Source organism: Montipora capricornis, chromosome 14 (assembly GCF_036669925.1).
Source record: "Montipora capricornis isolate CH-2021 chromosome 14, ASM3666992v2, whole genome shotgun sequence".
NCBI lineage: Eukaryota > Metazoa > Cnidaria > Anthozoa > Scleractinia > Acroporidae > Montipora > Montipora capricornis.
In genome coordinates, this window is record NC_090896.1 from 35,253,286 (window position 1) to 35,279,240 (window position 25,955).

General features: G+C 38.6%; 2 protein-coding genes across 4 annotated transcripts; one reads left to right on the forward strand and one right to left on the reverse strand.

Moving 5' to 3' along the window:
* The first annotated feature begins 748 nt into the window (after positions 1-748).
* LOC138032644 (matrix metalloproteinase-24-like) lies at positions 749-9,704 on the forward strand. 3 transcript variants are annotated; one of them, XM_068880350.1, is made up of 6 exons: positions 749-1,250; positions 5,519-5,743; positions 7,050-7,296; positions 7,795-8,013; positions 8,355-8,667; positions 8,993-9,704. In XM_068880350.1, exons 1-6 carry the CDS (start codon positions 1,113-1,115, stop codon positions 9,462-9,464), a joined length of 1,614 nt encoding a protein of 537 aa, XP_068736451.1. In that variant the 5' UTR covers positions 749-1,112; the 3' UTR covers positions 9,465-9,704. The 3 variants fall into 3 exon arrangements, with proteins under 3 accessions (XP_068736451.1, XP_068736453.1, XP_068736452.1); XM_068880352.1 differs by lacking the exon at positions 749-1,250 and adding an exon at positions 3,989-4,807; XM_068880351.1 differs by lacking the exon at positions 749-1,250 and adding an exon at positions 3,989-4,137.
* Positions 9,705-15,833: 6,129 nt separating this feature from the next.
* On the reverse strand, positions 15,834-25,955 carry LOC138032042 (uncharacterized). The gene is made up of 5 exons (XM_068879623.1): positions 25,873-25,955; positions 21,964-22,971; positions 18,875-19,266; positions 18,245-18,477; positions 15,834-17,950 (listed from the first exon to the last, which is right to left on the reverse strand). The coding sequence occupies exons 2-5, from the start codon at positions 22,963-22,965 to the stop codon at positions 17,550-17,552; spliced, it is 2,028 nt and encodes a 675-aa protein (XP_068735724.1). The 5' UTR covers positions 22,966-22,971; positions 25,873-25,955; the 3' UTR covers positions 15,834-17,549.

Below are 25,955 nucleotides of genomic sequence, written 5' to 3' on the forward strand. Positions count from 1 at the left end.
GTTCTGTGTCGCTTTTTGCGACACAGTTTTATCAGAAATCGATTTGGACAGTGTTGACACGTGGCAAGTGTAAGTTTTTGTTTGAATAACCGTGAAATATGAGACAAAATTTGCTGATTAACTTCCTTGCTTGCGTGAAATGGTCTAATAAAATATTACAAAATTAGGAATTGTATTTACGTGTGTATGGGCTGGCTTTTGGCCTATTTCTAAACTCAGCAGTTCAAATAATATTGGAAATATGCCTAGTGGCGATCATTGTGCTGTGCGGGGGTGTGAATGAATGAATGAATGAATGAATGAATGACTGAATGAGTATAAAGGTCTGTTGAAATAATTTTGCACGAGCTTACAAAAGATCTGAATGTCCTACACCAACTCTTTACATAAGAGAGTATGATCGTGGGAGTACTAAAACCTCAAAAACCTGCCCCAAAAGATCAGATATACAGAAAACTAGTATGTCAAGATGGTGCTTTTGTATTGTTTGAAGTCATAGTCGAGCTTGACAAGTTTGCTTAAATCCAGTAACTTTAATACATGTAGTTCTAAGTGTAGATGGTACTTTGACAGAAGAAAAGGTTTGTTTACATGTAACAGCTGGGGCATATCAGATATGAATTCCCAGTGTTATCTAAATCCATCGAAACAGAGACTGCTGTATTCTATGGAAGAGGAGCATAAACACAGCTGCCTCGAGGCAGACGGGAGATTGGAATGGTTTGCTTGAGCAGAATCATCGTACTACATTAAAGTGATTGGACTCTTACAGAGTTTGTAGAAAATAGCAGAGGCTCGACTTTACTGCAGTCAACGATGAGAGGCATCAGCATGAATAAGGAGCACTTCATGTGATGTCCCTGCCACGCGATAATGGAACATTGACGATGCTCTTTACCACGTATAGATGTAAATTGATAACCAAAAGAGGATCTTGTTACGCTTTACCACTTGCTATGAGAATGGTGTACACCCCCTTTCCTACGCTGTGACGGATACGATGTTGCTTTTGCGTCGGTGTTGGCTATATAAAGGGTCGAGAACTCAGTTTGAGTCAAAATAGCTGGAACTGCCATCTCCAAATCATCTAAGGATAAACACGAAGAACACCCATGGCACACGGAAAGAATTTCGACCCTCTCGCCACGACAACCACCTACGCTATCTTTGCACCAATTTTTTGCCTTGTTTGTTTACAGAATCCGATTGAGAGCAGCCCAGTTAGCTCAAAAGTTGTAGCCGGAGGAATAGTAAGTGACTTTTCCCTCATATCATTGTATAATTAATTCCTCAGTTGATAAAACCCCAGTCGCAAGTTTCTTGCCATAAGTGATCGGCACCCTTCCCAGTATGAATATGGAAGTTTAGTCCTTTCTCAGAAGTCCATCTCACGCTCAAAAGGGGAAAACTTCTTGTTCTTCTTTTACAATTTAATGTTCACTAGGAAGCAGCTTTGAGGCAAAAATTACTCGCTTCGCATTGTGTCCTTTTAGCGAAAATCCCCATTCCATGCAACTTAAAACATTCACGTCATTAAGTTGATAAAAGATCCAAAGCGAATCTTCTTGCAGATATCCAGCTGAACCGAGGATCACGTAAAGTAAAACAGGAATTTTACTGTCGAAAAAGGATGTAACATGACATCTTAATTCCGTTGAGCCCAAACTTATCTGTTGTCGCGATAACTATGAATAAGGTATTGGAGGATCTGCCTCCTTTACTAGTTAACGGTCAGGCCCTTAAAGTTGTAGATAACGCTAAGTTACTCGGTTTAACTGACTATCAGCAGTAATCTTACTTGGAACGAGCATATGTCAACAGTAGTTAAAAAAGCTGCTAAACGCCTTTGTTTTCTAAAGCAGCTAAAACGTTCAAGTGTCCCTAAGGCAGAGCTAGTAAGTTTTTATATCACATGTATAAGGTCTGTATGTGATTATGCCATACCAGTTTTTCACTCTTCACTTCCTGAGTACTTGGTTAAAGACTTAGAGCGGGTGCAAAAGAGGGCCTTAGCAATAATTTGTCCAAATCAAACTTACTCAGACGCTCTTTTATCCATGAATTTAGAGTCATTAGAGCAGCATCACCATCATTTAAGCCATTCACTCTTTAACTCAATAGAAGGGGACATATATCATCGTTTACATAAACTATTGCCACCTTTGCATAAGTACAAGTATAATCTAAGACGTTCTCGAACTTATGATGTTAGTTTTAAAACCAATAGAGCCAAACGCAGCTTTTTCAATTTTTATTGCATATAATTGTCTATTAGTATTTACTCTTGTATTTAATGTATAACGCAATTCAGCCCTTTGGCTGCAATGCTTTACTCAAATAAACTATTCACTATCTTTGATCTTGCGGGACTAAGCCAGAATTCCCGAAGACATTTTTTTATCTGTTCATGATTTTAAAAAAATATTCAGTGAACTAATATGAAATTCATCATTCCAACAACTCTTTGATAACTTTTCTGGCGACACTGTAAGTTGCAAAGAGGGAAAAACATTATGATTTGGAAATTATGTTACTTGTTAAAACAAAAGTTGTAAAGGTGTACATATAAATGGTGACAAATTTACAAACTATAAATAAATAGTGAAAACAAAAGGTGTCAAGGTGTACATATAAATGATGACAAATTTACAAAACTTAAATAAGTGGTTAAAACAAAAGGTGTCAAGGTGTACATATAAATGGTGACAAATTTACAAAATTTAAATAAATAGTTAAAACAAAAGGTGTAAAGGTGTACATATAAATGGTGACAAATTTACAAAATTTAAATAAATAGTTAAAACAAAAGGTGTAAAGGTGTACATATAAATGGTGACAAATTTACAAAATTTAAATAAATAGTTAAAACAAAAGGTGTAAAGGTGTACATATAAATGGTGACAAATTTACAACATTTAAATGAATAGTTAAAACAAAAAGGTGATCGGTGCATAATAACCGATTCTACTTTTCTTTCTCAGAGCTTTTCAGACGAACATTGTTCATTGATGAACCTCCTTAGGAGGGCAGGGGGCAACAATATTGAATTATCTTCTAAGGAATAAAAGAACTGAAACATACATGATGTATTGTTGACTTTTAATTTGCTTAGTTATTTGCTCTACCTTTTTCTTAATTTGAATTCGTAATAATCAAAAGCAAGTAAAAACAAAACCTTGAAAAGTCAGGAAAAATGGTTTCATAATCTATTGATCAGAAGCCATTTTGTGGGCCCTTGTAAGTGTTATTTCTTTTGAATTATCAAATATAATATTTCGGGTTTTTTTTAATTTTGCTGAGTCTGTTTGTCGTGGTAACTCCGAATTTTGTGATTATTTTGGCACAGTCCCCTTCAAGTTCTACAATTTGACCAAGTAGCACACTTGGATGAAGGGGCGTTTCCTTTTCCATTTTATTAATTTTCAGCGCCACATAATCCTGACGTTGGTACTTCTTCTTTTTCTGCTTCCCTTTCTGGTGTATGATAACTGCAGAAGGCAGACTGCTGGCTGCCTACAAATAGCGCTGATAAGCAGTATTTAAGTCTACGCACCCATTTAAAAAAGTGTTGATAAACAGTATTTAAGTCTTAGGACCCATTTTTGAGCGGCTAGCTTTCAATAACTGTGATTTAGGGTTAGTCTGCAGTCCGCGGTCTGCATTTTGCATGTGTCAGACACCGCTCTCCTTCAACGTCTGGCTCATCCAGTTTTTCAAATTATTGACCATTCTCCTGCTCCGTATTTGATGAAGCTGTCACTTGTCCACTCATTTGTGCCTTTTTGATTTCTTTTCTCCGAGAGATTCCGAAAACCACTTCATACGGCATTTTGGCAATTGTACTGTGAATGGTTGAACATCCGAGATTGCCGCTTCTCTGTATTAACCGCTAAGCCATCGATCAGCAACTTTTCTACCAATGAGTTTAAGCTATTTCCAAGCCTTCACGACAACCACCATTTCGCACATGCGTAAACGACATAAAGTGAGACTTAAAAAAATTTCAGCTCATCCACGCAGTTAAAAGGCCACCGATGGAACTTTATGAAGAAGTGAAAGGGTGGCTAAATTTATCTGAAGAAGAATTAAAACCCTCCGAGTCTCCAGGGCAACAAAAGCAGAATTTGTTTGCAAGAGGTGGGCTCTTGATTAGTAAGGACAAATAGTCAGATATTGTACGAAGTTTATTTACGTCGTTATGCAAAATACATCAGGAACAAGGCATCATTCCTAGTCATGATAACAAACCGATTTTCGCCGCAAACACAAAGTTCGCACTGTGAAAACAAGGTGGTGGCACGGGCAAATAGAACAACAAAAGATAACCTTAGCAGTTTAATCGAAGAAAACAACTCGCCGCCGAACCACTGGTGTCATTATCTTGGAGAGCTTCTTGTAAAAAACACATAACCATTCACAGAACAATTGCCAAAATGCCGTATGAAGTGGTTTTCGGAATCTCTCGGAGAAAAGAAATCAAAAAGGCACAAATGAGTGGACAAGTGACAGCTACATCAAATACAGAGCAGGAGAATGGTCAATAATTTGAAAAACTGGATGAGCCAGACGTTGAAGGAGAGCGGTGTCTGACACATGCAAAATGCAGACCGCGGACTGCAGACTAACCCTAAATCACAGTTATTGAAAGCTAGCCGCTTAAAAATGGGTCCTAAGACTGAAATACTGTTTATCAGCACTTTTTTAAATGGGTGCTTAGACTTAAATACTGCTTATCAGCGCTATTTGTAGGCAGCCAGCAGTCTGCCTTACTTGCTTTTGATTATTACGAATTCAAATTAAGAAAAAGGTAGAGCAAATAACTAAGCAAATTAAAAATCAACAATACATCATGTATGTTTCAGCTCTTTTATTCCTTAGAAGATAATTTAAAATTGTTGCTCCCTGCCCTCCTAAGGAGGTTTATCAATGAACAATGTTCGTCTAAAAAGCTTTGAGAAAGAAAAGTAGAATCGGTTATCATGCACTGATGCCTAACCTCAACCTTAATGCTAACCATTTAAAATCCGTGCCTAGACTTAACAACCATTGGTGTTTTATAAAATAGTCATGAAAAAATTTAAGCTACACTTAGTTCATCCACTCACCTTTACGACCAAGTTACTTACCAATATATTACATGTACTTGCTAATAATTGATAGGTTTTAGTTAATGTTTCCTACTTTCAATTTCAACCTAGTTTAAAATAAAATGACCTAGGTTGAAATGAAAATTAACCTAAATTTAAATTTAACTGTAACTTGTACATATACAAAATTAAAATTTACAAAATTTAAATTTTGTAAATTTGTCACCATTTATACGTACACCTTTACACCTTTTGTTTTAACTATTTATTTAAATTTCGTAAATTTGTCACCATTTATATGTACACCTTTACACCTTTTGTTTTAACTATTTATTTAAATTTTATTTATATGTTTGTGCCTTTGAAACTGAGAAGATGTGAAGAGAGGGGAAAAGATGGATTTTCTGATTTTGGCCTTTGTTGTTTTTTAGGACTGGTTGACAAGATACGGATATTTAGTGGATGATGACCCAAGAACTGGAAAACTCAGAAGTCAACAAGACGTGGAACAATCCATCAAAGTGCTTCAACGTTATGCTGGGTTAAAAGAAACAGGCCAGATGGATCCTGACACAATCAAGCTGATGGGCAAATCTCGCTGTGGGTTGTCAGATTTTGCCAGATTCACTTTGCAGGGCTCATATTGGAAAAAAAAAGTATGTTCGCACCCGCTTTCACTTTATTAATTTATTTAAACAATTGTTTTACATCATGCATGGTTATCGTGTACTGCCGGGTGGGTTTGCCTTAAACCTTTCACAACCTCTCAACCTCAAGGGATTCCTCAGAAGGGGAGGGGAGGTCTGCGTGATCTTGAGTGCACCTTTGATGTTTCCTGAAATTTTATCGCTGTTCCCCTGACCCTTAGTGTAAATTGGCCGGTAGTCCTGGTTCCTAAAAATTCCTGGTAGACCCTTGGGGCATTTTCTTTGACGTGTCTAATCTAATCGTATGACATTAGAGAGCCTTAAATAGATAAGAAACTCTGTAGCGGGCTGAGCCCCAGGAAGAAGTCGCGGCCGCTTTTACACACACAAAAAAGCGCATTTGCTGCAGCAACAGTTTCTTTAGTGTTTTGATAGTGAGTACATCAAAGACGTGACTTGTAGTGATTACTGTAATATGCAAGCCGATCCTTACTTTAGTGCTGCTTTTCTTAACCATTAGTAAGCGCACTTGAATAAGAACTAAAGAATTGTCTGTAAAGAAATTTGTCGTATCGATAGACACAATACAAGCTCAATCTATTGTCTTCTCTATTCTCTTATACATACATACATACATACATACATACATACATACATACATACATACATACATACATACATAGATACATACATAGATACATACATAGATACATACATACATTAATCATAATTCCCATGCGGGCTTTTCAATATGATTTACAAAATGAGCATAATAAAATAATAACGATAAAATTGTAATTATAATGTCATATATTAAACAAGAGAATTAAATTTGGTAAAAAAGTCACTCTTCAAATCTCCTTTAAATTTACTAAGACTAGTAAGTTAATAAAACTTATATGACCTCGGCGATCTTCCAAGCTTCTGGAAAAGTGGAAGTTGCGAATGAGTTGTCTAGGATGTCAGTCAGTGGGCCCAAGATGACTGGAAGAGAATCTTTGATGACACGCATACTTATCTTGTCAGGGCCAGGAGACTTATTAGATGGCATAGAAAGAATAATTCGCTGGACTTCAGTGCAGGTGACAGAGTAAAAAGTGAAAGGCTCCAACTCAGGTGATAGTGCAGATGAGTCCAATGACAAATTTGTGTCGATGTTATTGACGGATGCAATATGCACAGCAGAACAATGTCCCTTGTTTGCAATAAACTTGTACAACCCCGACTTCCTTTGATAAAACCACGTTAATGTAATCGAAAAATTCAGCCTTGGCTTTCAAGTTCAGAACGAAACATTGTTTCATTTTTCTGACAGGATCTTACGTACAGAATCAAGTCCTTTACAAATGACCTTTCAGAAGGAGAACAGCGACGAATTTTCAAGAAATCATTTGATTTGTGGTCCAAGGCCACTAACTTGAGAATCAAGGAGGATAGGCAACTTGCAGACAAGGATGTGGATATTCTCATCAAATTTGATGGAGGAAATCACGGGGATGGGTATCCGTTTGACGGACAAGGAGGAACTCTGGCACATGCCTTCTATCCCCATAACAATTTAGGTGAGTGACCATAAAAACGAACAATTAATCAAACTGTCAAACCGGCAAACACCAACTGAGGAAATCAGTGTAGTTGAGGTTTTAAAACCTTTGCAAAAACCTTGGACGATAAGTCTTGCACAGCGTTGGATCAGAGAAGATCGTAATCAGTCAAGATTAATTAAAAGAAAAACGGCACGACTGATAAAACAATGTGAAAATGTATTTTTGAACGATATTTCGGCTGGCCAATACCAGCCTTCATCAACATGTTTATGAAGGCTGGTATTGGCCAGCCGAAATACCAAAACAAACATAATCCATGTCTCGATCGCCGGCACACGCGAAAGCAGCTTCCTTACTCAAGAGTAACATCTTGGGAGGAGAAATGTTTGAAAATAAAACGTCCTCGCATATGCATCCTATTTCTATTTGTAAAAGACTTAAACTTAATCTGGCATTTTAAATCATAATTAGCTGACAACGTTTTATTTTTTGTTTTATTATTACTCGTTTCAGGCCTTTCCGGTGACGCTCATTTTGACGATGCTGAGCGATTTACGACTGGAACAAGTAGTGGCATTAATTTGGATTGGGTGGCAGTACACGAGTTTGGTCACAGTTTGGGTCTGCAACATTCTAATGTACGCGAATCAATCATGTATCCTTGGTACAAAGGCTATCATAAAAACATTCAGCTCACCAATGATGACACTATGGGCATTCAAGCTCTTTATGGTAAGTCAAGCGAAAAAATTGCAAAAATTGGTGTTACCAATCCCCCAAAAAGCATACTTTATACAGAAATAAAACACGAAAAGAAAAACAATATTTCCCGCACATTTTTAACTATTAGAGGGTAATGTGAAGTTCTAGTTTTCCATGAACCATGTGAACCATGTGAGCGTTAGCCCTACTTATTAGTAGGACTAACACTCACATGGTTTTATATATGGGTAGAAAACTAGCACTTCACATTACCCTCTAATAGTTACGTCTTTTGGAATATAAGTGCTACACGGCCAACGTTTGCAAAAACTTAACCCTTTCTTGAGTTTCCCGTACATTTCTTCTTTCAGGTAAACCTTCGAACCCACCAATTCCGACCCCACAAATCCCGACAAATCGCGTCACAGGCAAACCAACGCCAACTGGACCTACCATGCCTATGGGAAATGATGTGTGTTCGATACCCTTTTACGACACGTTATTTCTGGCTCCCGATGGAAAAACGTATGCAATAAAGGGCACTCAGTACTGGATCATATCATCTAGAACAGGGTTAGAGAGTGGGCCTCATAAAGTGACTGACCTGTGGGAGGGCCTGCCTCAAAAAGTAGATGCCGCTTATGCGAGGAGCTCCTATCGTCTCGTTTTCTTTAGTGGTTCTAGGTATGTGGTATTCCCTGTCTCGCCTGAATTTCTTTTTAAAACGTGTATAAGTCGCAGGGAGAGTCAAGTCTCCAAGGGCGTAGTGGGGGGGGGGGATTCCTGGGGTTCCCCGTGACCCCCCTTTGTAAGCCTCTTTTTAAGCAAACAACCTACAACAACTAACATGACAATCTGGTGAGTACCCTCTGATAGACACAGTGTGACGTGACCCCCCCCCCCCCCCAATTTGAAAATTCCTGGCTACGCCCGTGGAAAATATATTGACCTGAAAACGCCTGAGAAGGAAATAATCTTGTAGCTTAATTTCTCCTCTTTCTAATTACAGGTACTGGCAGTACTACTATGACAGCAGGCGCGGGCAGTACATAAGTGAGGACAAGGCACATTCGATTACAGCCTACGGGCTAACGATGGATATGGCAAATATGGATGCTGCGTTTACCTGGGGGAGGAACGGAAAAACGTACTTTTTCAAAGGAAACCAGTTTTGGCGTTTTTACGGAGACAAGATTGACTATGGCTATCCCAGGAGCATAAGTGCTTGGAAAGGACTTCCAAGCAAAATTGATGCAGCTATGAAGTGGAGAAACGGGATATCTTATTTCTTCGCTGGAGGAAAGTATTACAGATTTGATGACTCGAAAATTCAAGTGGAAGATGGTTATCCGAGGAGTATCGCTCTCGTATGGATGCGATGTGAAAAGGACAAGACGGAAACAGGAACGCGTCGATTGCCACACCACAAGCCGCAGCGAAAGGCCGCTGCCCTTGCCAGTGCTCCACTGACTCAACAATAATCTCAAGCAGTTTTGTCGTGCTGTTTTCTTTGGTGGTGTTTGCTTCCAAAGTAAACCTTTGAGTTATTCAATCAAGTTATTGTTAGAAACCCTAGATTTATAATCCTTGAGGTACGTCGTAAGTAAACGAAAGATTAAAAGTTGTCCAAGGATAGCAGCAAAACATTCGCAAGTGTGTTATATACTTTGAATTTTGCTTAGTTGTAAGTCAGTGAAATTAAAGTGATTAACAAAAACGCACCATCTTCCACATTGTCACCTTTTAATACCCAAAGCTTTAATTTCCTGCACCTTTCTACTCCGATCTAAAAACTTAAACCAATTTTCGCAAAATGCACGGTGTTCAAGTTATGGAAAGCCATTTTCCAAGTTGAATAGACAAAGAAAGAAGCAAAGGTAATCAGTAAATTTGTATTCGCTCTGACAAGAGGCTAAAGCTGGAAAAATCAGCCATTCAAACTTTTCGCGATGGCAATTCGACCTTTATCAGTTCTTTTGATGGACCGACCTGAGGCGGTCGGCTAAGTCGGTTGAGCATCCGCTACTACCGAGCGTGAGGTCTTCGAATGACCGGTCTTTCCGCCCAAGAGTCAATCCGTCCCACGTATTATTGTGTCTACGCACTAATGATCAGGTCTATAAGCACTGATTTTAGTAATGAAAAATTATGGTTAGGGTTGGTTAGCTATCATATAAGGGTCGTCAGAATACTGTGGGGCGGAAAGACCTGTACTCCTTCAAATACATGTAGCTGAGTAGAAATTGCTGTCTTTGTAATTACATCCGCAAATGGTTAGAATTTCAAGTCTTCTCGGACATTGACAAGGACAGTAAATCGAAGGTCGGGTCTGTTGCTCAATATAAGAGCATCTTTCACTTGCGTAACGAGCAATCTGGCCAAAGTTGTCGCCCAATCACCTACAGAAGGGAGTGACTGATACTGATACATGTACTTCACTATTCTTCACAACATGAACTACAATGAAAAAGGCGAACAAAAAATCAAGCATTCAACCGTGATCCTAAAATAGATCGGCGACACGCTCATTCACCGGCGGTGAGCGGCGAGCTTTCGATTCATATTAAGTAGGCTACTATACGAATTGCATTTCCTATCTTTTTGGCCTTTCGAAGTTTACCTAAAAAATGGGCCATTTTTGACAATTTTCCCTTGGTCCCCCATTTGCTACTTAGCGAAAAATGGCCATTTTCGATACTTTTGGAAAAACTTTAATTTCTTGTCTAATAGGTCTTTTTTCATGCGGTTCTTTGCATAGTAAAAATCGATGCGGTTTTTTGCATAGTAGAAATCTAGGATAGTTAAGCTTTCCATCCATACCAATTAGTCTATTATCCGACTTGCATTTCCTATTTTTTTAGCCTTTCGAAGTTGCCCAAAAAATCGGCCATTTTTGAAAATTTCCCCTTGGTCTAATAAGTATTTTTTTCATGCTATTTTTTGTATAGTAGAAATCTAGGATAGTTTAGCTTTCAATCCATACAAATGAGACTATTATACAACTTATATTTCCTATTTTTTAAGCCTTCCGAAGGTTGCCGAAAAAACCGGCCATTTTTGAAATGTTTCCCTTGGTCCCCTTTGCTTTTTTTCAAAAAACCGCGGTTTTCGACACTTTTGGAAAAATTGTCATTTCTCGTCTAATAGGTATTTTTTTCATACAATTTTTTGCATAGGAGAAATCTACGATTATTTGACTTTCCATCCATACCTATTAAGTTATTTTACGACTTGTATTTCCTATTTTCTTAGCCTTCCGAAGTTTGCACAAAAAATCGGCCTTTTTTTAAAATTTCGCCTTGGTCCTCTCTTTGCTATTTTTCAAAAAACCGCGGTTTTCGACACTTTTGGAAAAATTGTCATTTCTCGTCTCATAGGTTTTTTTTTGTGATGCGGTTTCTTGCATAGTAGAAATCTAGATTAATTTAGTTTTACATCCATACCAATTAGGCTATTATCCGACTTGCATTTCGTATTTTTTTACCCTTCCGAAATTTTCCCGAAAATCGGCCATTTTTGAAAATTTTCCCTTGGTCCCCCCTTTGCTATTTTTCAAAAAACTGCGGTTTCCGACACTTTTGAAAAAATTGTCATTTCTCGTCTCATAGGTGTGTTTTTGTCATGCGGTTTCTTGCATAGTAGAAATCTAGATTAATTTAGTTTTACATCCATACCAATTAGGCAAGTCGTAAAATAACTTAAGTGGTATGGATGCAAAGCTAAACAATCGTACATTTCTACTATGCAAAAAATTATATGAAAAAATACCTATTAAACGAGAAATGACAACTTTTCCAAAAGTGTCGAGAACCGCGGTTTTTTGCAAAACAGCCAAGGGGGGGACAAAGGGAAATTTTTCAAAAATGGCCAATTTTTTGGGCACCCTTTGAAAGGCTAAAAAAATGGAAAATACAAGTCGTATAATAGCCTAATTGGTATGGATGGAAAGCTAAAGTATCCAAGATTTCTATTATGTAAAAAACCGCATGAGAAAATACCTTTGATAGGATGAATAACTATTTTTCTAAAAGTGTCGAGAACCGCGGTTTATTGCAAAACAGCTAAGGGGGGTCAAAAGGAAAATTTTCAAAAATGGCCGATTTTTTGGGCAAACTTTGCAAGGCTAAAAAAATGGGAAATACAAGTCATATAATAGTCTAATTGGTATGGATGGAAAGGTAAACTATCCAAGATTTTTATTATGCAAAAAACCCCATGGAAAAACACCTTGATAGGAGGAATAACAATTTTTCTAAAAGTGTCGAGAACCGTGGTTTTTTGCAAAACAGCCAAGGGGGAACAAAGGGAAAATTTTCAAAAATGGCCGATTTTTTGGGCAAACTTTGGAAGGCTAAAAAAATGGGAAATACAAGTCGTATAATAGCCTAATTGGAATCGATGGAAAGCTAAAGTATCCTAGATTTGTGCTATGCAAAAAACCGCATGAAAAAGGACCTAATAGAGGAGAAATAACATTTTTCCCAAAAGTATCAAAAATAGCCATTTTTCGCAAAATAGCAAAGGGGGGACCAAGGGAAAATTTTCAAAAATGCCCATTTTTTTGGTCGAAGTTCGGAAGGCTAAAAAAATAGGAAATACAAGTCGTCTGATGGCCTAATTAGTATGGATTGAAAGCTAAACTATCCTAGATTTGTGCTATGCAAAAACCGCATGGAAAAAGACCTATTAGAGGAGAAATAACACTTTTCCCAAAACTATCAAAAATGGCCATTTTTCGCAAAATAGCAAAAGGGGGACCAAGGAAAAATTTTCAAAAATGGCCGATTTTTTGGTCGAACTTCGGAAGGCTAAGAAAATAGGAAATACAAGTCGCCTGATGCCCTAGTTAATATGGATTGAAAGCTAAACTATCCTAGATTTGTGCTATGCAAAAAACCGCATGAAAAAAGACCTATTAGAGGAGAAATAACATTTTTCTCAAAAGTAAAAAAAATGGCCATTTTTTACAAAATAGCAAAGGGGGGACCAAGGGAAATTTTTCAAAAAAGGCTGATTTTTTGGTCGAACTTACGTGTGGTAATGACGTAACACAGCGATTTATTCCAGATAAAATGTCAACTGAGCTGTGAGCTGTCTTCCAGGAGATTCAAGTTGTCCTTGCGTAATATGTAGTTCTAACAGTGCACGATGTCTATCATTGTAGTGCCATGGTAGAAGTCTTGGGTAAATAGCCTGAGAAGACATGTGGTTACTAGCAAAGTACTGAACCCAGAAAGATTGAAGAAAATAAATGGGAAGTGAGAAACATTGGCTTCTGGGCTGACAGGTTGATAATTTTCAAGCTCCCTCACAACTTCTTTCACCACAAGTTTAAGCTTGCCCTCTGAGCAGCTTTGTAATACTAAAATTTACTAAAGTTACGGCTGTCCGGCGGGGTTAGTATCTGGATGGGTGACCATACCCCTTCGTAAAACAGAAGCATTTTGACGTTAACAAATGCGAACTCAGCAAGGTACAGATTTTTTTAGCTTGCTTTATGCAAAAACAAATATTGATGCAAAAGTAAATTGATACACAGTTTTTAGAAAGAGCACAAGGAAGTTTCCAGGACGGTCGCTCGAGAATAACATATTTACGACATGAGCACAAATAAATCGCAAAATCGAAAGCGACATCGTCGGAATTCAGCGGGCGCCGTGATTAAGTTACCGGTACCGCGGCATGTTTACTCGCCAAACAGTGAAGCATGTGTCAAATGATGGCAAGATACCGGGTTTTCGTAAGTTTATTTTTCTGTCAAGTGTTATAAAGTTTGACAATAAATGAGCGAATTCAAAACAAAGATCACAATCGCCCAAACTCTGAGTGAGGTTGACCATTGTTTCTGCAAAGTCAAAAATTTACAGCGAATCCTGGTGCTCAACAATTCAAATGGAAATGAATTGCTTATTCTCATGCAAATCAAACCATTTCCATTTCAATAGTTGAGCAGCAAGACTCACTTCGAAACCGAGACAAACAGCAACTCGGAAATGGCCTATTGGAGCATTAGTTGACCTTATTCATCCAATCTCGTCCCAACAGTCCGCGTTTCTTTTGGTCAGCACTAAGAACACGTGTTCTTGCTGCTGACCAAAGGAATGCGGACTATGGGGACGAGATTGTTATTCATCCAATAACGGGTACAATGTAATTGTTAAACAGAGTTAACTGAATAGAGTGTAATGTGAAGTGCTAGATTTCAATCCCATATGAACCATGTGAGCGTTAGCCCTACTGATGGAAATGGGCCCACACAAGGACAGAGAAAAACTCTGACCAGGTTGGGAATTGAACCCACGACCTTCGGGTTAGATCTCCGCCGCTCTACCGACTGAGCTACAAGGTCAGACGGGAGCAGGCCGTGGGAAGTGAAGATGTTAAAGTCACGGCAATGAACATGTACAAGTACAAGGAAAGGTTACGTTTATACAAACGTTGGCCGTGTAATGTAATTGTTAGTTTTACACAGTGAAGTTTGCATATACAACCTGTTTCGTTTTTGCACATCTCCTTTCGTCATTGGTTAAGCGCAGTCACTCAGTAATTCTTCAGACACTGACAATCTCTCTTTCTTTTTCGCAGTAATGGTAGTCAACATAAGGCGGTCTTGAAAATACGATTGACGTTTAAATAGTTGTATAAAAAGTGTGGGGTTCTAACTCTCCTAGCCAGATCAGCGTTTTAGTAATTTTCTAGGGGACAATCACGTTCTATCACTTATTTTATGGTCCTCTATTTACGCGCAGTGCAAATAGACTATTGTTGTTTTTGTTGTTGTTTGTAGTGGATCATGGGGATCCATGCATGTAGTCCCTGGGGACTACATCGCTACTCATCCATTTTCTAATTCTTGCAGTCAATATTGACGACTGGAATTTTTTTCTCAGTGCGTGACTGGGCGGAATTCAACAAATCCTGCAATCTGATTGGTTCCGGGAGCGGGTGAAATTTTCTCATCCGCTCACGGCGGGCGGAACTGTTAGCTTTGCGTGAGCTTGTGTGATGACCTTAAATTTTCATTTTTTTTGACACCAAATCTGTTTACACACAGTAGTTCTTTTTTATTAGACAAGAGGTTTGGAAATAGAATCCAAATAAAATGTTGATTTGTAAGTCGCTCTAATGCTACATTCGCTATCAAGCGCGGTGCGAGTCAACAATTAATAAAGTGATTTCAGAGAGGACGGGAGAGAGAGACGGAAAACATAAACAAGTTATTAACCAGCTAAGGGTCGGTCCGTATAGCGAAAAACTGTGACCTCGGTCCTGAAAAAGCTGCCCTCGACCGCTATACGGACCTCCCAGCTGGCAAATAACATATATCAATTCGAATTATCCAATCACGGTGCTGAGCTCTTTTTACACGTGCGCACGTCCATATATCATGTCAGCGTTGTCTAACACAAGCCCAACTGAGTTTTTTTTTACCACGGCGCAACAATGACATCCTCTGGGTAAAGAGATGAACAATGGAAAACAATGTTTAACCATGTTGGATTAAGGACTGGGATTTCATGAGATAAACTAAGAATAAAGCCAGGATTCGAGCCAGGATTCGAGCCAGGATCCGAGCTAGGATCCGAGCCAGGATTCGAGACCTAACCGAGACCTAACCTAACCTAACCGAGACCTACCCTAACCCTAACTAGACCCAACTAGACTAGAACCAACCTAAATAGGCCTAACCTAACCGATTCGAGACCTAACCTAACCGAGAGATTTGAGAATAAATAGCGGAGAAAGCTCATCTTAGCTCGAATCCTGGCTGGAATCCTGGCTCGGATCCTAGCTCGAATCCTGGCTCGAAGTTTAGGTATCCTCGGATTTCATATGGTCTAAAGAATTGTTCAGATTGCACAATCATATATTTCACGTCTGTTAAACCTCTACCATCTGACAGTTCTTAATAAATTATCCCATTCGCCCTTTTCAATAACAAGTCTTTAACTCACAAACTAATTCACTACTTTGCAAACCAAGGCGGTTGAAACCTTGAGCGTAACTTTGTGTAACCTCCTGTACAATATTAATTAGAGCGCACCATAAATACAACCAAGATTTTACTTTTTTTCTAACAATTTACATGTACATACAGTAGTACAGTGAACAAATTCACCGCTGTCAACTTCATGTTATTATTCAAATTAATAACATAAACTATGAAATAATAATTTTATTTTCACCACTATCAACATAATACATAAACGCTCAACAAATTTAAATGAGTAAGGCAGGAAGCAGTAAAAAGAAATACAAGATTGAATACAAAGTAACTCAAAATTTATTTCTAACTACATGCAAGTGATTCATCCACTTAGTTTACTGTAAAAATCATGTTCACTCTTTTCCACATTACGATAAATGATTTTACTGGTCAATCAGGCGTGCTTCAGGGATGAATGGGTTAAAAAGCATCTTCCAATATAATCATTACTTTAGTACAGGGTTCCTAAACTATCTTAGACCAAAAACCTAGCTGCATGCATTTGAAATGGGCTTTGAAATGATGAATCATGATCATTTTTCATGTGTGCGTGTTGTAAGAGTCCTTGGACTGGAAAAACTCTTTTCCGGTTATAGACAGTTACAATGTGATTTCTCCAGTATTGGCATACACGAAGTGCTCAATTTCTGGCTATTTGGCTGGCACGTTAACTCGTGAATAATTAACAATTAGACCCGTAGCAACGGGTCAATCCATAGCCCACGAGGCTTCGCTATTACCCGTGGCCCTTGAGGGCAAAGGGTCTAATTGTTTTAGTATCACCCAACTAGTCAGGAGCATGAAATATACTTCTAGAGATGCACAGTGGTATGAATATAAAGTGTAGTGTGTAAACGAACAGTGTATATGTTCTAATTTTTCTGTCTCAAAAATTACTGTGGGAAAATTGATGTTGAGAACTTTCTTCCCTCTTCAGGCTTATTCCAGACTGCAAAAACAAACAGTGAATATATGGGATCCATGGGAGCAGTTAAGCTGATAATGAGAGTGTGCGCAGTCCTATCCAAAGAACTTTGACGTCAGTGGTCACTGACATCAATGGTGGGGGAAAATCTCATCTCAGTGAAATGAAGTTAATATCTTGGCGGCCACTGATAGTATAACAACAACACTGAGCCCAGATAATACCTTGAACTCAAGTGCATGACACTCATCACAACCCAACTTTTATCTTTTAAAATACCAAAACTAACTTTTAAAATACTGTTTGTTTCTTACTGTTCAATCCTTTTCCATATCCTGAATCTGTTACTAATCTGGTTTTTGGTGGACAAAACACAGCATTATTACTTGGTCTTTTTCAATACAAAATTATTTCTTAGTCTTTGAAGTAAAAATCAAGTAGAGTGAAACTGCTCTTAACTTTTGCAACATTCACAATATTTATGCATTAAGATTATTAATAGTCTTTCTTCTATAGATAATTTTGTAAATTATATAACATTATGTATATAAATCACTTTCTTGTCAACATGGATGCTGCCATATCCTACATTGAACTTGATCAGAGGTTTTCTCTACAACTTTTCTACCATCCTGGTATGGGCTAGTCCAAAAATTAATTACTAGATGTGTAACTAATCAGGTATGCAGGGTACGCCATATCAAGCTTATACAGAATATAAACTATGCAGCCATTAGTGACACCATTAACACTGTCATACCGGATGCTGGACCCTCTCTTTAGTGGCGGCATTTTTATGTTTCTGTCTGGTGGCAAAGAAATGCTGTCCCCTGTTAGAACGTGGGCCAGAAAAAGTTGATACTCCTTTCTCTGCACATTATAGTGCACAAATCCCTCATGACTGTAAGAAGCCTCTGATGCGAAGTAAGTTCCACGTCCCCACATACCATCTGCAGAATGACGCATGTCAAATCCATCTTCACTTTGCCAAATGACATCTGGATTTGTAAGCCTGGTACCATGGAATAACTCTTTCTCATTTACACATTTTGGCCCTACAAAAAAATCACTTTATCAAACTCATCGATACATTATAAATAAAAACCAAAAGAAAAGTGTCATTAATCAATATCTGTAAATCTGATTCTGATGCTTTTTGTTAGCCTTAATTTTTTGTCTGATTTTCTTCATTAAAATGATACCTTGTATCACAATGACCTAAAGACATGAACACTCAAAGCTGGCATCCATGATGCACTAGTCAAAATAATTTCTTTTCAAATTTTCATTCTAAACCAATAATAGAAAATTAATGGCAACTGTATGATAAATTAATTGAAATGAATTACCATTCTTGTCCTTAATCAAATGCCTCTGTATTGCATACTTCCTGTAGAGCCATTTATTCTGAACACGCTGTATATTTGTAACATGTGCCTTCCTCACACTTCTCTTTAAGCTTCGCTGAACATGCTCCCACTCAGCAGAACCTGGGCGCACACTGATCAGTTCCACGGCACCGGTCTGCTCTTGCCAACCCTCAGGGACAGCAAGGGCATCTTTTGGTACTAAGTTTTTACCACTAAACAACAAAAGAACAATTGATTATTTTTTTATGTACACAACTTGTCCTGATCTGACCATCTGATCAAATGGTAAATTATGGAATGAACCTTGGCTGAAAAGTAAGGGTCCTACATAAGATAATTTATGAGTTTGCAAAATAATTAGGATAGTACGCACACTCTCATTGGTCAATAGCTGCGTTTAGATGAGAGTAACTATGTAAATACGGCTGTGACATCACACGAATTTTGATTGGTTAAGTATTGTCAGACGTGCATTTTGATTGGCTGGTAGGAAATATGAGCGTGTATCAAGAAAATCTGAAAATATGTTCTTAATATTTGTTCAAAACCATCTAATAATGTATGTGTATAGAATAAGATACAGGAATCTTGATATTGGGTTACCCTTACCTCATTAGCTTGTTTCCCTCACTGTCGCCAAGAACACGAATTATCTTAGTCTGCTGGCCTTTATCACAGGTCATGGTCATTGCAGAAAAATCAATGTCATATCTTCTTGCTGACCCAGGTAGCTTGATATTGACCTTTGTTGGACCAGAATGCTCTACGTCTTGTTTTAAATATTCTTTCTCTAAAGCGCTGCTTTCTGCATCAGTGAATTGAATTAATCTGTTCTCTTCTGGTTGCCAGAACCAAGGTACAGATGGTACTGCCTTCTTTTTCACACTCTGGGGGTTTGAATTATTTGTGAGTTCTTTGCCCACAAGGGCTACACGATCAGGTTGACCAGCATATTTTTCCAAAAGGGAGGTTATGTAGTTGGTATCAGCTTCAGGAAAGACCTGTTGAAAATAGGAGTCCAGGAGATAAGTTTCACAAACTTCGGTACACATGTATGTGTAGTTACACTTAGTAAGACTTTGGGCTTAAAGATTCAGAGTCATGAGCTTTGAATACAGTAAACACGGTCCGCATATAAGAACAAGTGGATTAAGAACATCACGATGAAATTTGGCCAATAAAGCACCACATAAATGAGAACAAATTCAGCCTGATAAATAGAATATGTTCTTAATAGTACAAAAACCACCGATCTGTGGAATGGGCCTGAATTACCGAGTGACTGCCCCGCCCACTTTTGTGAAACATTTTGAAGAAATTCCCACGGGCTTAAGGTCTGCTATAACAACCGCAACAATGCAAAAACATGTTTTAAAAATTAACCCTGTTTACTTTGGAAATCGTAGAAGAACTCCCCACGAAGAAACCTGTGGTGAAGTCTTTCCCTTTTCTGATAATTTCTTGTGTACTTTTCATTCTCAAGTCTCCTCCAAGAGCTTTTCCACAATTACAGAGCCTTCCATATGCACTCAGTTCTGCCAATACTTCTTAAGAATTTGAACTATTTCAAGCGAAAGTGGGTGGGACGGAGACATGTAAATTCCCACCCATTCCACAGATCAGTGGTTTTCGTAGTACAAAGGGAAAGGGAAAGGGTATTAGGATAAGGATACAATACAGTACAGTAACTTACATCAAAGTACTGGTGTTCAGGACCATTACAAACTATAAAATCCTTTACAAAACAGCATTGTATGTGAATTAAACCTATGCTAATAGAGCAAAAAGGTGCGGCTTATACGCCGGTGTTTACGGTACATAATTTGAAGTATTTCTGAAACCAAATTTAAGAACATTTTAGAACACTTTCAGGCTGATTTCTCACTGAGCACCCCTCAAATAAGAACACGATCAGCCTTAAACCTGAAAAAAGTGTTCTTATATGCGGGTGTTTATTGTAGCAGATAAGTATAGAACCCTTTTTGCCCGATAGCTAAATCACTTACTTTAAAATTTACAATAACTTTTAAACCCAATGACCCCTGGAAGTGAGACTTAACAGAATTTACTCTGTCTAACACCAGACGATTTTACTCGTCAACAGGGGGCATCCTAAGGTGCCCAAAGAGTCAATGGGTTAACCAGTTAAAAACTATGGGCCAGTTATTTAAACTAAGTCTAACTTAGGCCACAGCTTAAGACAATCAGTGGACCTCCAAATCTCTTTATAAATGGTATGTTTTAAGTAGATGAATTGCTGTCTAGTCTGGAATGCAAACCTTCTTGTTACCATCAGCAGCAGACAATATTTAGATATGATTGTTAGCAATATTGAAAATGGCTTAAAAACGTGGTTTTGTTAAACATTGTCTAAACTATGTTTTAATAATCGGCCCTATGTCTCTTCCATTAACCCATTGACTCCTTGAGATTCATAGGTTTTACTCTGTCTAATGCCAGATGATTTTATTTGTCAACTGGGGGCGGGGTGCCCTTAGAACACCTAAGGAGTCAATGGGTTAATTAATCTGTCAAAAACTATGTCCCTTGCATTAACCAGTCAAAAACGTCATGTACAGCTGTATGCCCCCTCCATTAAAGACACACAGTGTGTGAGATACAACCAAGGGCCTGGCAATACTGATGGACTCTGGATCCCAGTTGGGCTATGTTAAAGGTAGAAAGAAGTGAAAAGATAGCATTAACCACCTCCTAAAAGTGAGGCTTATAGATTCTACTGTCTAACGCCAGGTGATTTTACCCGTCAATGGGAAGGGCGCCACATGGATGAATGGGTTAAGGGAAGAGTTTATCTACACACACACTCAGATACAAAACCAGATGCACATACAAACAGAATGAATATTGCCACACATAACTGTTCACCTTAACATGTATTTAATTTCTTATGCTGTGGTTCAAATTTTTTTTCAGTTTAAAATTTTCAAACCAGTTCAATCTTGATTTTCAGGCTTCTATTATTCAGTATCATAATCTGAAACAAAGGAAAATCAACACTGACCTGCTTAAAAAATAATTGGAATGGGAAAAAACCTGAACCAAAGCATATACATGACACAGAGAGGCACCATAGACAGCAATTAGGTCATGTAGCAACATGCTTATACAGAGGTTTTATTATTAGGGTGGTACATCCAGAAAAAAGTGAGCTGGCTTTCCACACATCATGACCAGCTAGCCAGGCTTTGAAGCCCAGAGAATCTCCTAAATGAATGCCTGAGAATAATGTAAATCATTTGCATCGTACAAAACTTTACTGTACAAAAAAATTGATACGCCATTTCGAATCCAGACCTCAATGCAGTTTCCTTTCACACAATACTGTTTGTCTTAATCAATACACAATGTGGAAATTGGTAAATGTAAGCCATCCCCACCAAAAAGACAATGAAAACGGAAATTATAAGCTATGATTATGTACAGCTGTACGACTAAGTCCTTGCAAAGACGATAGGCTGTGGTGTGATGGTAAGTTAAAAGCTGTGGGCATTCTAGTCAAACAAGAATATTATTGCTAATTAATTATTTTTTTCTTTAGACTAAAGGATGTTTGAGGGCTAGTTTGCTTTGACTTGGTGATCAAGAATCTTCTGTAGTTAACTTTTAATCCTTTTGCAGAGAGCAAAAATCAAGCTCCCATTATCAAAGAAAACACCTTTTCTTGCTTCATTACAAACCTTTTTCAAAATTTCCAGATCACCAAGAGCGGCAGGGGCTGGCGCAGTCAAGGGTGTTAATTTTTTTCTTGGAATTTCTATAGAATTGTTACTGTTTCCTTCAGTCACTTTCCTCTTGGACCCAGGTGCCATGATTGCAGAAAACTCAGGTAAATCATCATCTTCCTCAACAGATGTTGCTGTTACTGATAACGTTGACCTCTCAGAAACACGCACACAATTTTGGTCAATAGGGTGACAATTGGACTGTGTGATTTTCCTTGGTGAATGATGGGAAATGCTGCCATTTATTCTTTTATCAATTTCTATCACCTGCAATTTTCTGGATTTGTTCATTGATGGGTGAAGAGCCCCACCCTTGTATCGTATGCAGATACCACTTTGTTCTCTTTGGGAGTTTTCCGCAGAGTCAGAATGCCTGGTCCGACAAAATGATTGGTTCTGTGAGAAGTCAACACTTTTGATAAAAACTACATCATCATCATCAGGGGCACTGGAAAATCCATCACATTTAAGCTCTGCACCTCGTTTTAAAGGGGACTTTTTCTCTTTATCATTCAAATCCAAACTGAATGCCTCAGATGACTGTCTCCCTAAAGTAGACAAAGTCACTGAAGGAATAGATTGAAGTACATCATTGCCTAACCCATTTTGCATTTTGTCCACAATTCCAACATTTGGATCATGTTTACTTCCATCAACATCAGCTCTCACTACACTTCCATCACTTCTATTCCCCTGAGATTTCAAACCAACTATTTCTTGTGAATTTCCACAATGCTTCTTTGCTGAATCTAGTTGTTGATCTACCATGGATGTCTCTCCTTCTAAAAGAATGTTGACTATGGTTGATTTGTAATTGGGATCGTCAGAAAATGTTTTCAAGTAGTCACTTAATGTACTGACATCACACGCTGGAAACATTTCAGACAAAAAGGCAATATCCTCTTGAAATCTTTCACTTTCCCATTGAGGGATTTCATGAGAGGTTGCATTTTGCATATCGCACTGAAAAACAAATTTAAAACAATTAGATCAAATAATGCTGATTGGAGTGCAGGGATGGCTTGGTGGTTATAGGACTCGCCTGCCACCAATGTGGCTTGGGTTCGATTCTGGACTCGTGGCTATATGTAGGTTAAGTTTGTTGTTGGCTCTTTACTCTGCTCCAACAGGTTTTTTTCTGGGTTCTTTGGTTTTCCCCTCTCCTCAAAAACCCATGTCTCTAAATTCCAATTCGATCAAATGCAGGACCTCCCTGAAAAACAGTTTGCTGTGAGTGGTGCTTTCTCTGTAAATATCATGATTATTATTGGTCACTACAAAGATATTGACACTACAGTTGACTAGATGGGGGGAACTACAGACATGTTTCATCTCACAGCCATGCACAAATGGCTCAAGCTCATTCTCATTACCAGAGTGGCCCTGCCAGGGAAGGGAGGGGGGGGGGGGGGCACTTGTCACTTGTCAGAATTTTAAAAGGTCTTGTGTCGGTGCTTTGTCAATGTTTCATGTTGCTGTGACCGTTGCTGTCGGAAATTTAAAGAAAGGATGTCATTTGTCACGATTTCACTTTAGGTGCTGTCGCTACTTTGTAGGCCATGTCGCTTATCGGAATTTACCCTGGCAGAGCCTCACCAGAGCCTCGGATCGACCCAAGGCTCTGGCTCTCTATATACATGAAGGAGAACATGCACTGTAGGGTTCTTACAGCCAAAAATTGGCTATTTGAACCTTGCAGCACCTGCTCACTCCTTGTGCTAACACAAATGCACCAATTACTGACGCTTTTGATTGTTTTTCACGAAAACCAACGAGAAGACACTTTGTTTCAGGGCTCCCCAGAGCTCTTCTCTCCTTCAGTCAAGGGAAGAGCTCTGGGGTGGAGATTGGCTCAAACTCAAAGAGGGTGTACCACGGACCATTATCACTAATTACTTTGTCGGGAACCCTCAAGAAGTGTCTCTAAAATATCTTTGCTTGTGGTCATTGAGAGAAAGGGCCAATCTCAAAGTAATTCAAGTTGTAATCCCCAGCGCAGAAGTACCGTAAGTAAGTAAAGCATGATCGTCCGGGTGAGTATAGACCTGAGGAGGATTGTTTGGGATGATTATTGACTGACATTTCGGACAAACTGAGCAGAAGTCATCTTGAGAGTCAAGTGCAGAAGTAGTTTCTGTCTTCCGAGGTGAAAGATGTCACAATCAACTGTTTCCCACATACAAGTCAAATACAGCTGCAAAATGCATTTTTGCTAAGGGTTTCTTACAAATCTTATCCTGTGCGCAACCTTCTTTCTGAACAATGAAAGTGGTTCTAATATAATTTTATTTTAGGAAACTCTAATTTTAATTTTATATTGTATGATATTTTTTTATCCTGTATGATGATGTTATAGAATTTATTTACTTTATATCTTTTAAACTGATGTGATGCAGTTTTAACTGCTTTATCAGTCATTATTATATGGCTTGTGTTTGTAGCCGATATAACGCGCGCGCTGTGACTGAATTGTAGGGCATTATTCTCCCGTAATGCCCACGGGCCCATTACGAGCTTGCAAAAACAAAGCAAAAGGTAATTAAAAAGCCATATAATAAAGTACTTACTAACCTCACTTGCTCGGGACCGTACTGGGGAATATTGGCCCTTGGCCGTTTTTGTACGGACTTCGCTGCGCTCGGTCCGTACTGTCACTACCTCGGGCCAATAATTATTCCCCAGTACGGCCCTCGCGCTCGGTTAGTAAGAAGTTAATAAAGTACATGTACATCACAATAGCATTCTTCTGCCATTGGTGATAAAAGAAGTGATTGTTACGTTCAACTCGGAAGACTAATTGCCCCAACAGTTCTCTATCAGAGAATAGTTGAGTCCTTTCACAGGCTGTGAAACCTCCACTCGAATATGACAGAGGTTGCTTATTCTGCATCAGTACAAATCGAATTTTACTGGAAGATTCATATCCTTGTTCTTCACAACAGGATCAGCTGGTTTTAAATATTTTAGAAGTGGTTTGGTTCAGTCTTACCAAGGTGCGGGAACTGGTAACAAGCACTTTTTCTTGCACTGACAAATGGCTCAATAAACACTTATTGACTGGTCCATCGAATCTCAATGTTTCCCTGAGTTGCGGGCGAGGGAAACATTGAGATTCGAGGAAAACAGAATGAACTGTTTCTCGAGGGACCAGTCATTAAGTGATTTGTTATATAGCACAAAAAGAAAAATCTGCAACGGCAACAGCAACAGCAACAGCAACAGTTCGTCGTTCAACATTTGCGGGTAAAAGTGCACTGTTACCCTCTGACGTCATAGATTTTGCACTGTTGCCCGCTCAGAGAATTTTGGCGGGAAACAATTTTTATTGTTAGATGTCATATGACCTCGAAGTAACCAATGAGAGCGCGTGCTGCTGGGGGAATAAATTCAGCCACATAACAATACCCTTTGGCGTCGGTTAATAACTCTGCCGGATTTCTCCCTCGATCTTCAATTTTCGGGTGGTCTGCAGTTTGTCGAAACATCAGTTATAAACAACAGTGTGTTTCTGTTTTCACCCGGCCAGACGATCTAACTCTTGTACGTCTGCGGTAGTCTTTAACTGGCGATCGATGTCAACAAAGGTTATTAAATGGAGACTTTCTGCAAGCCTAGTTTCCATATGATCTGCAACGCTCTGCGATCGGTCTGTGAGACGATAGTAATGGTAGGGAAAGTTGAATCTGGTTCTACTTTCCCGACCATTACGACCGTGTCGCAGACCGTTGCAGATCATATGGAAACCAGGCACAATGAAACTACAGGTACTTCTCTTCCGGATGATATTTTAGGTTCGGGTGATTGCACACATGGTATGAGGAAAGGCGTGAATACAATGTAAGTCCCACAAGACAGAAAACTTACCTTATTATCAGCAGCACTTTTATTGGAATACCGAAGAACAGATTTCGTGTAAAATGAAATTGCAATCGACAAGAGAAGACGCG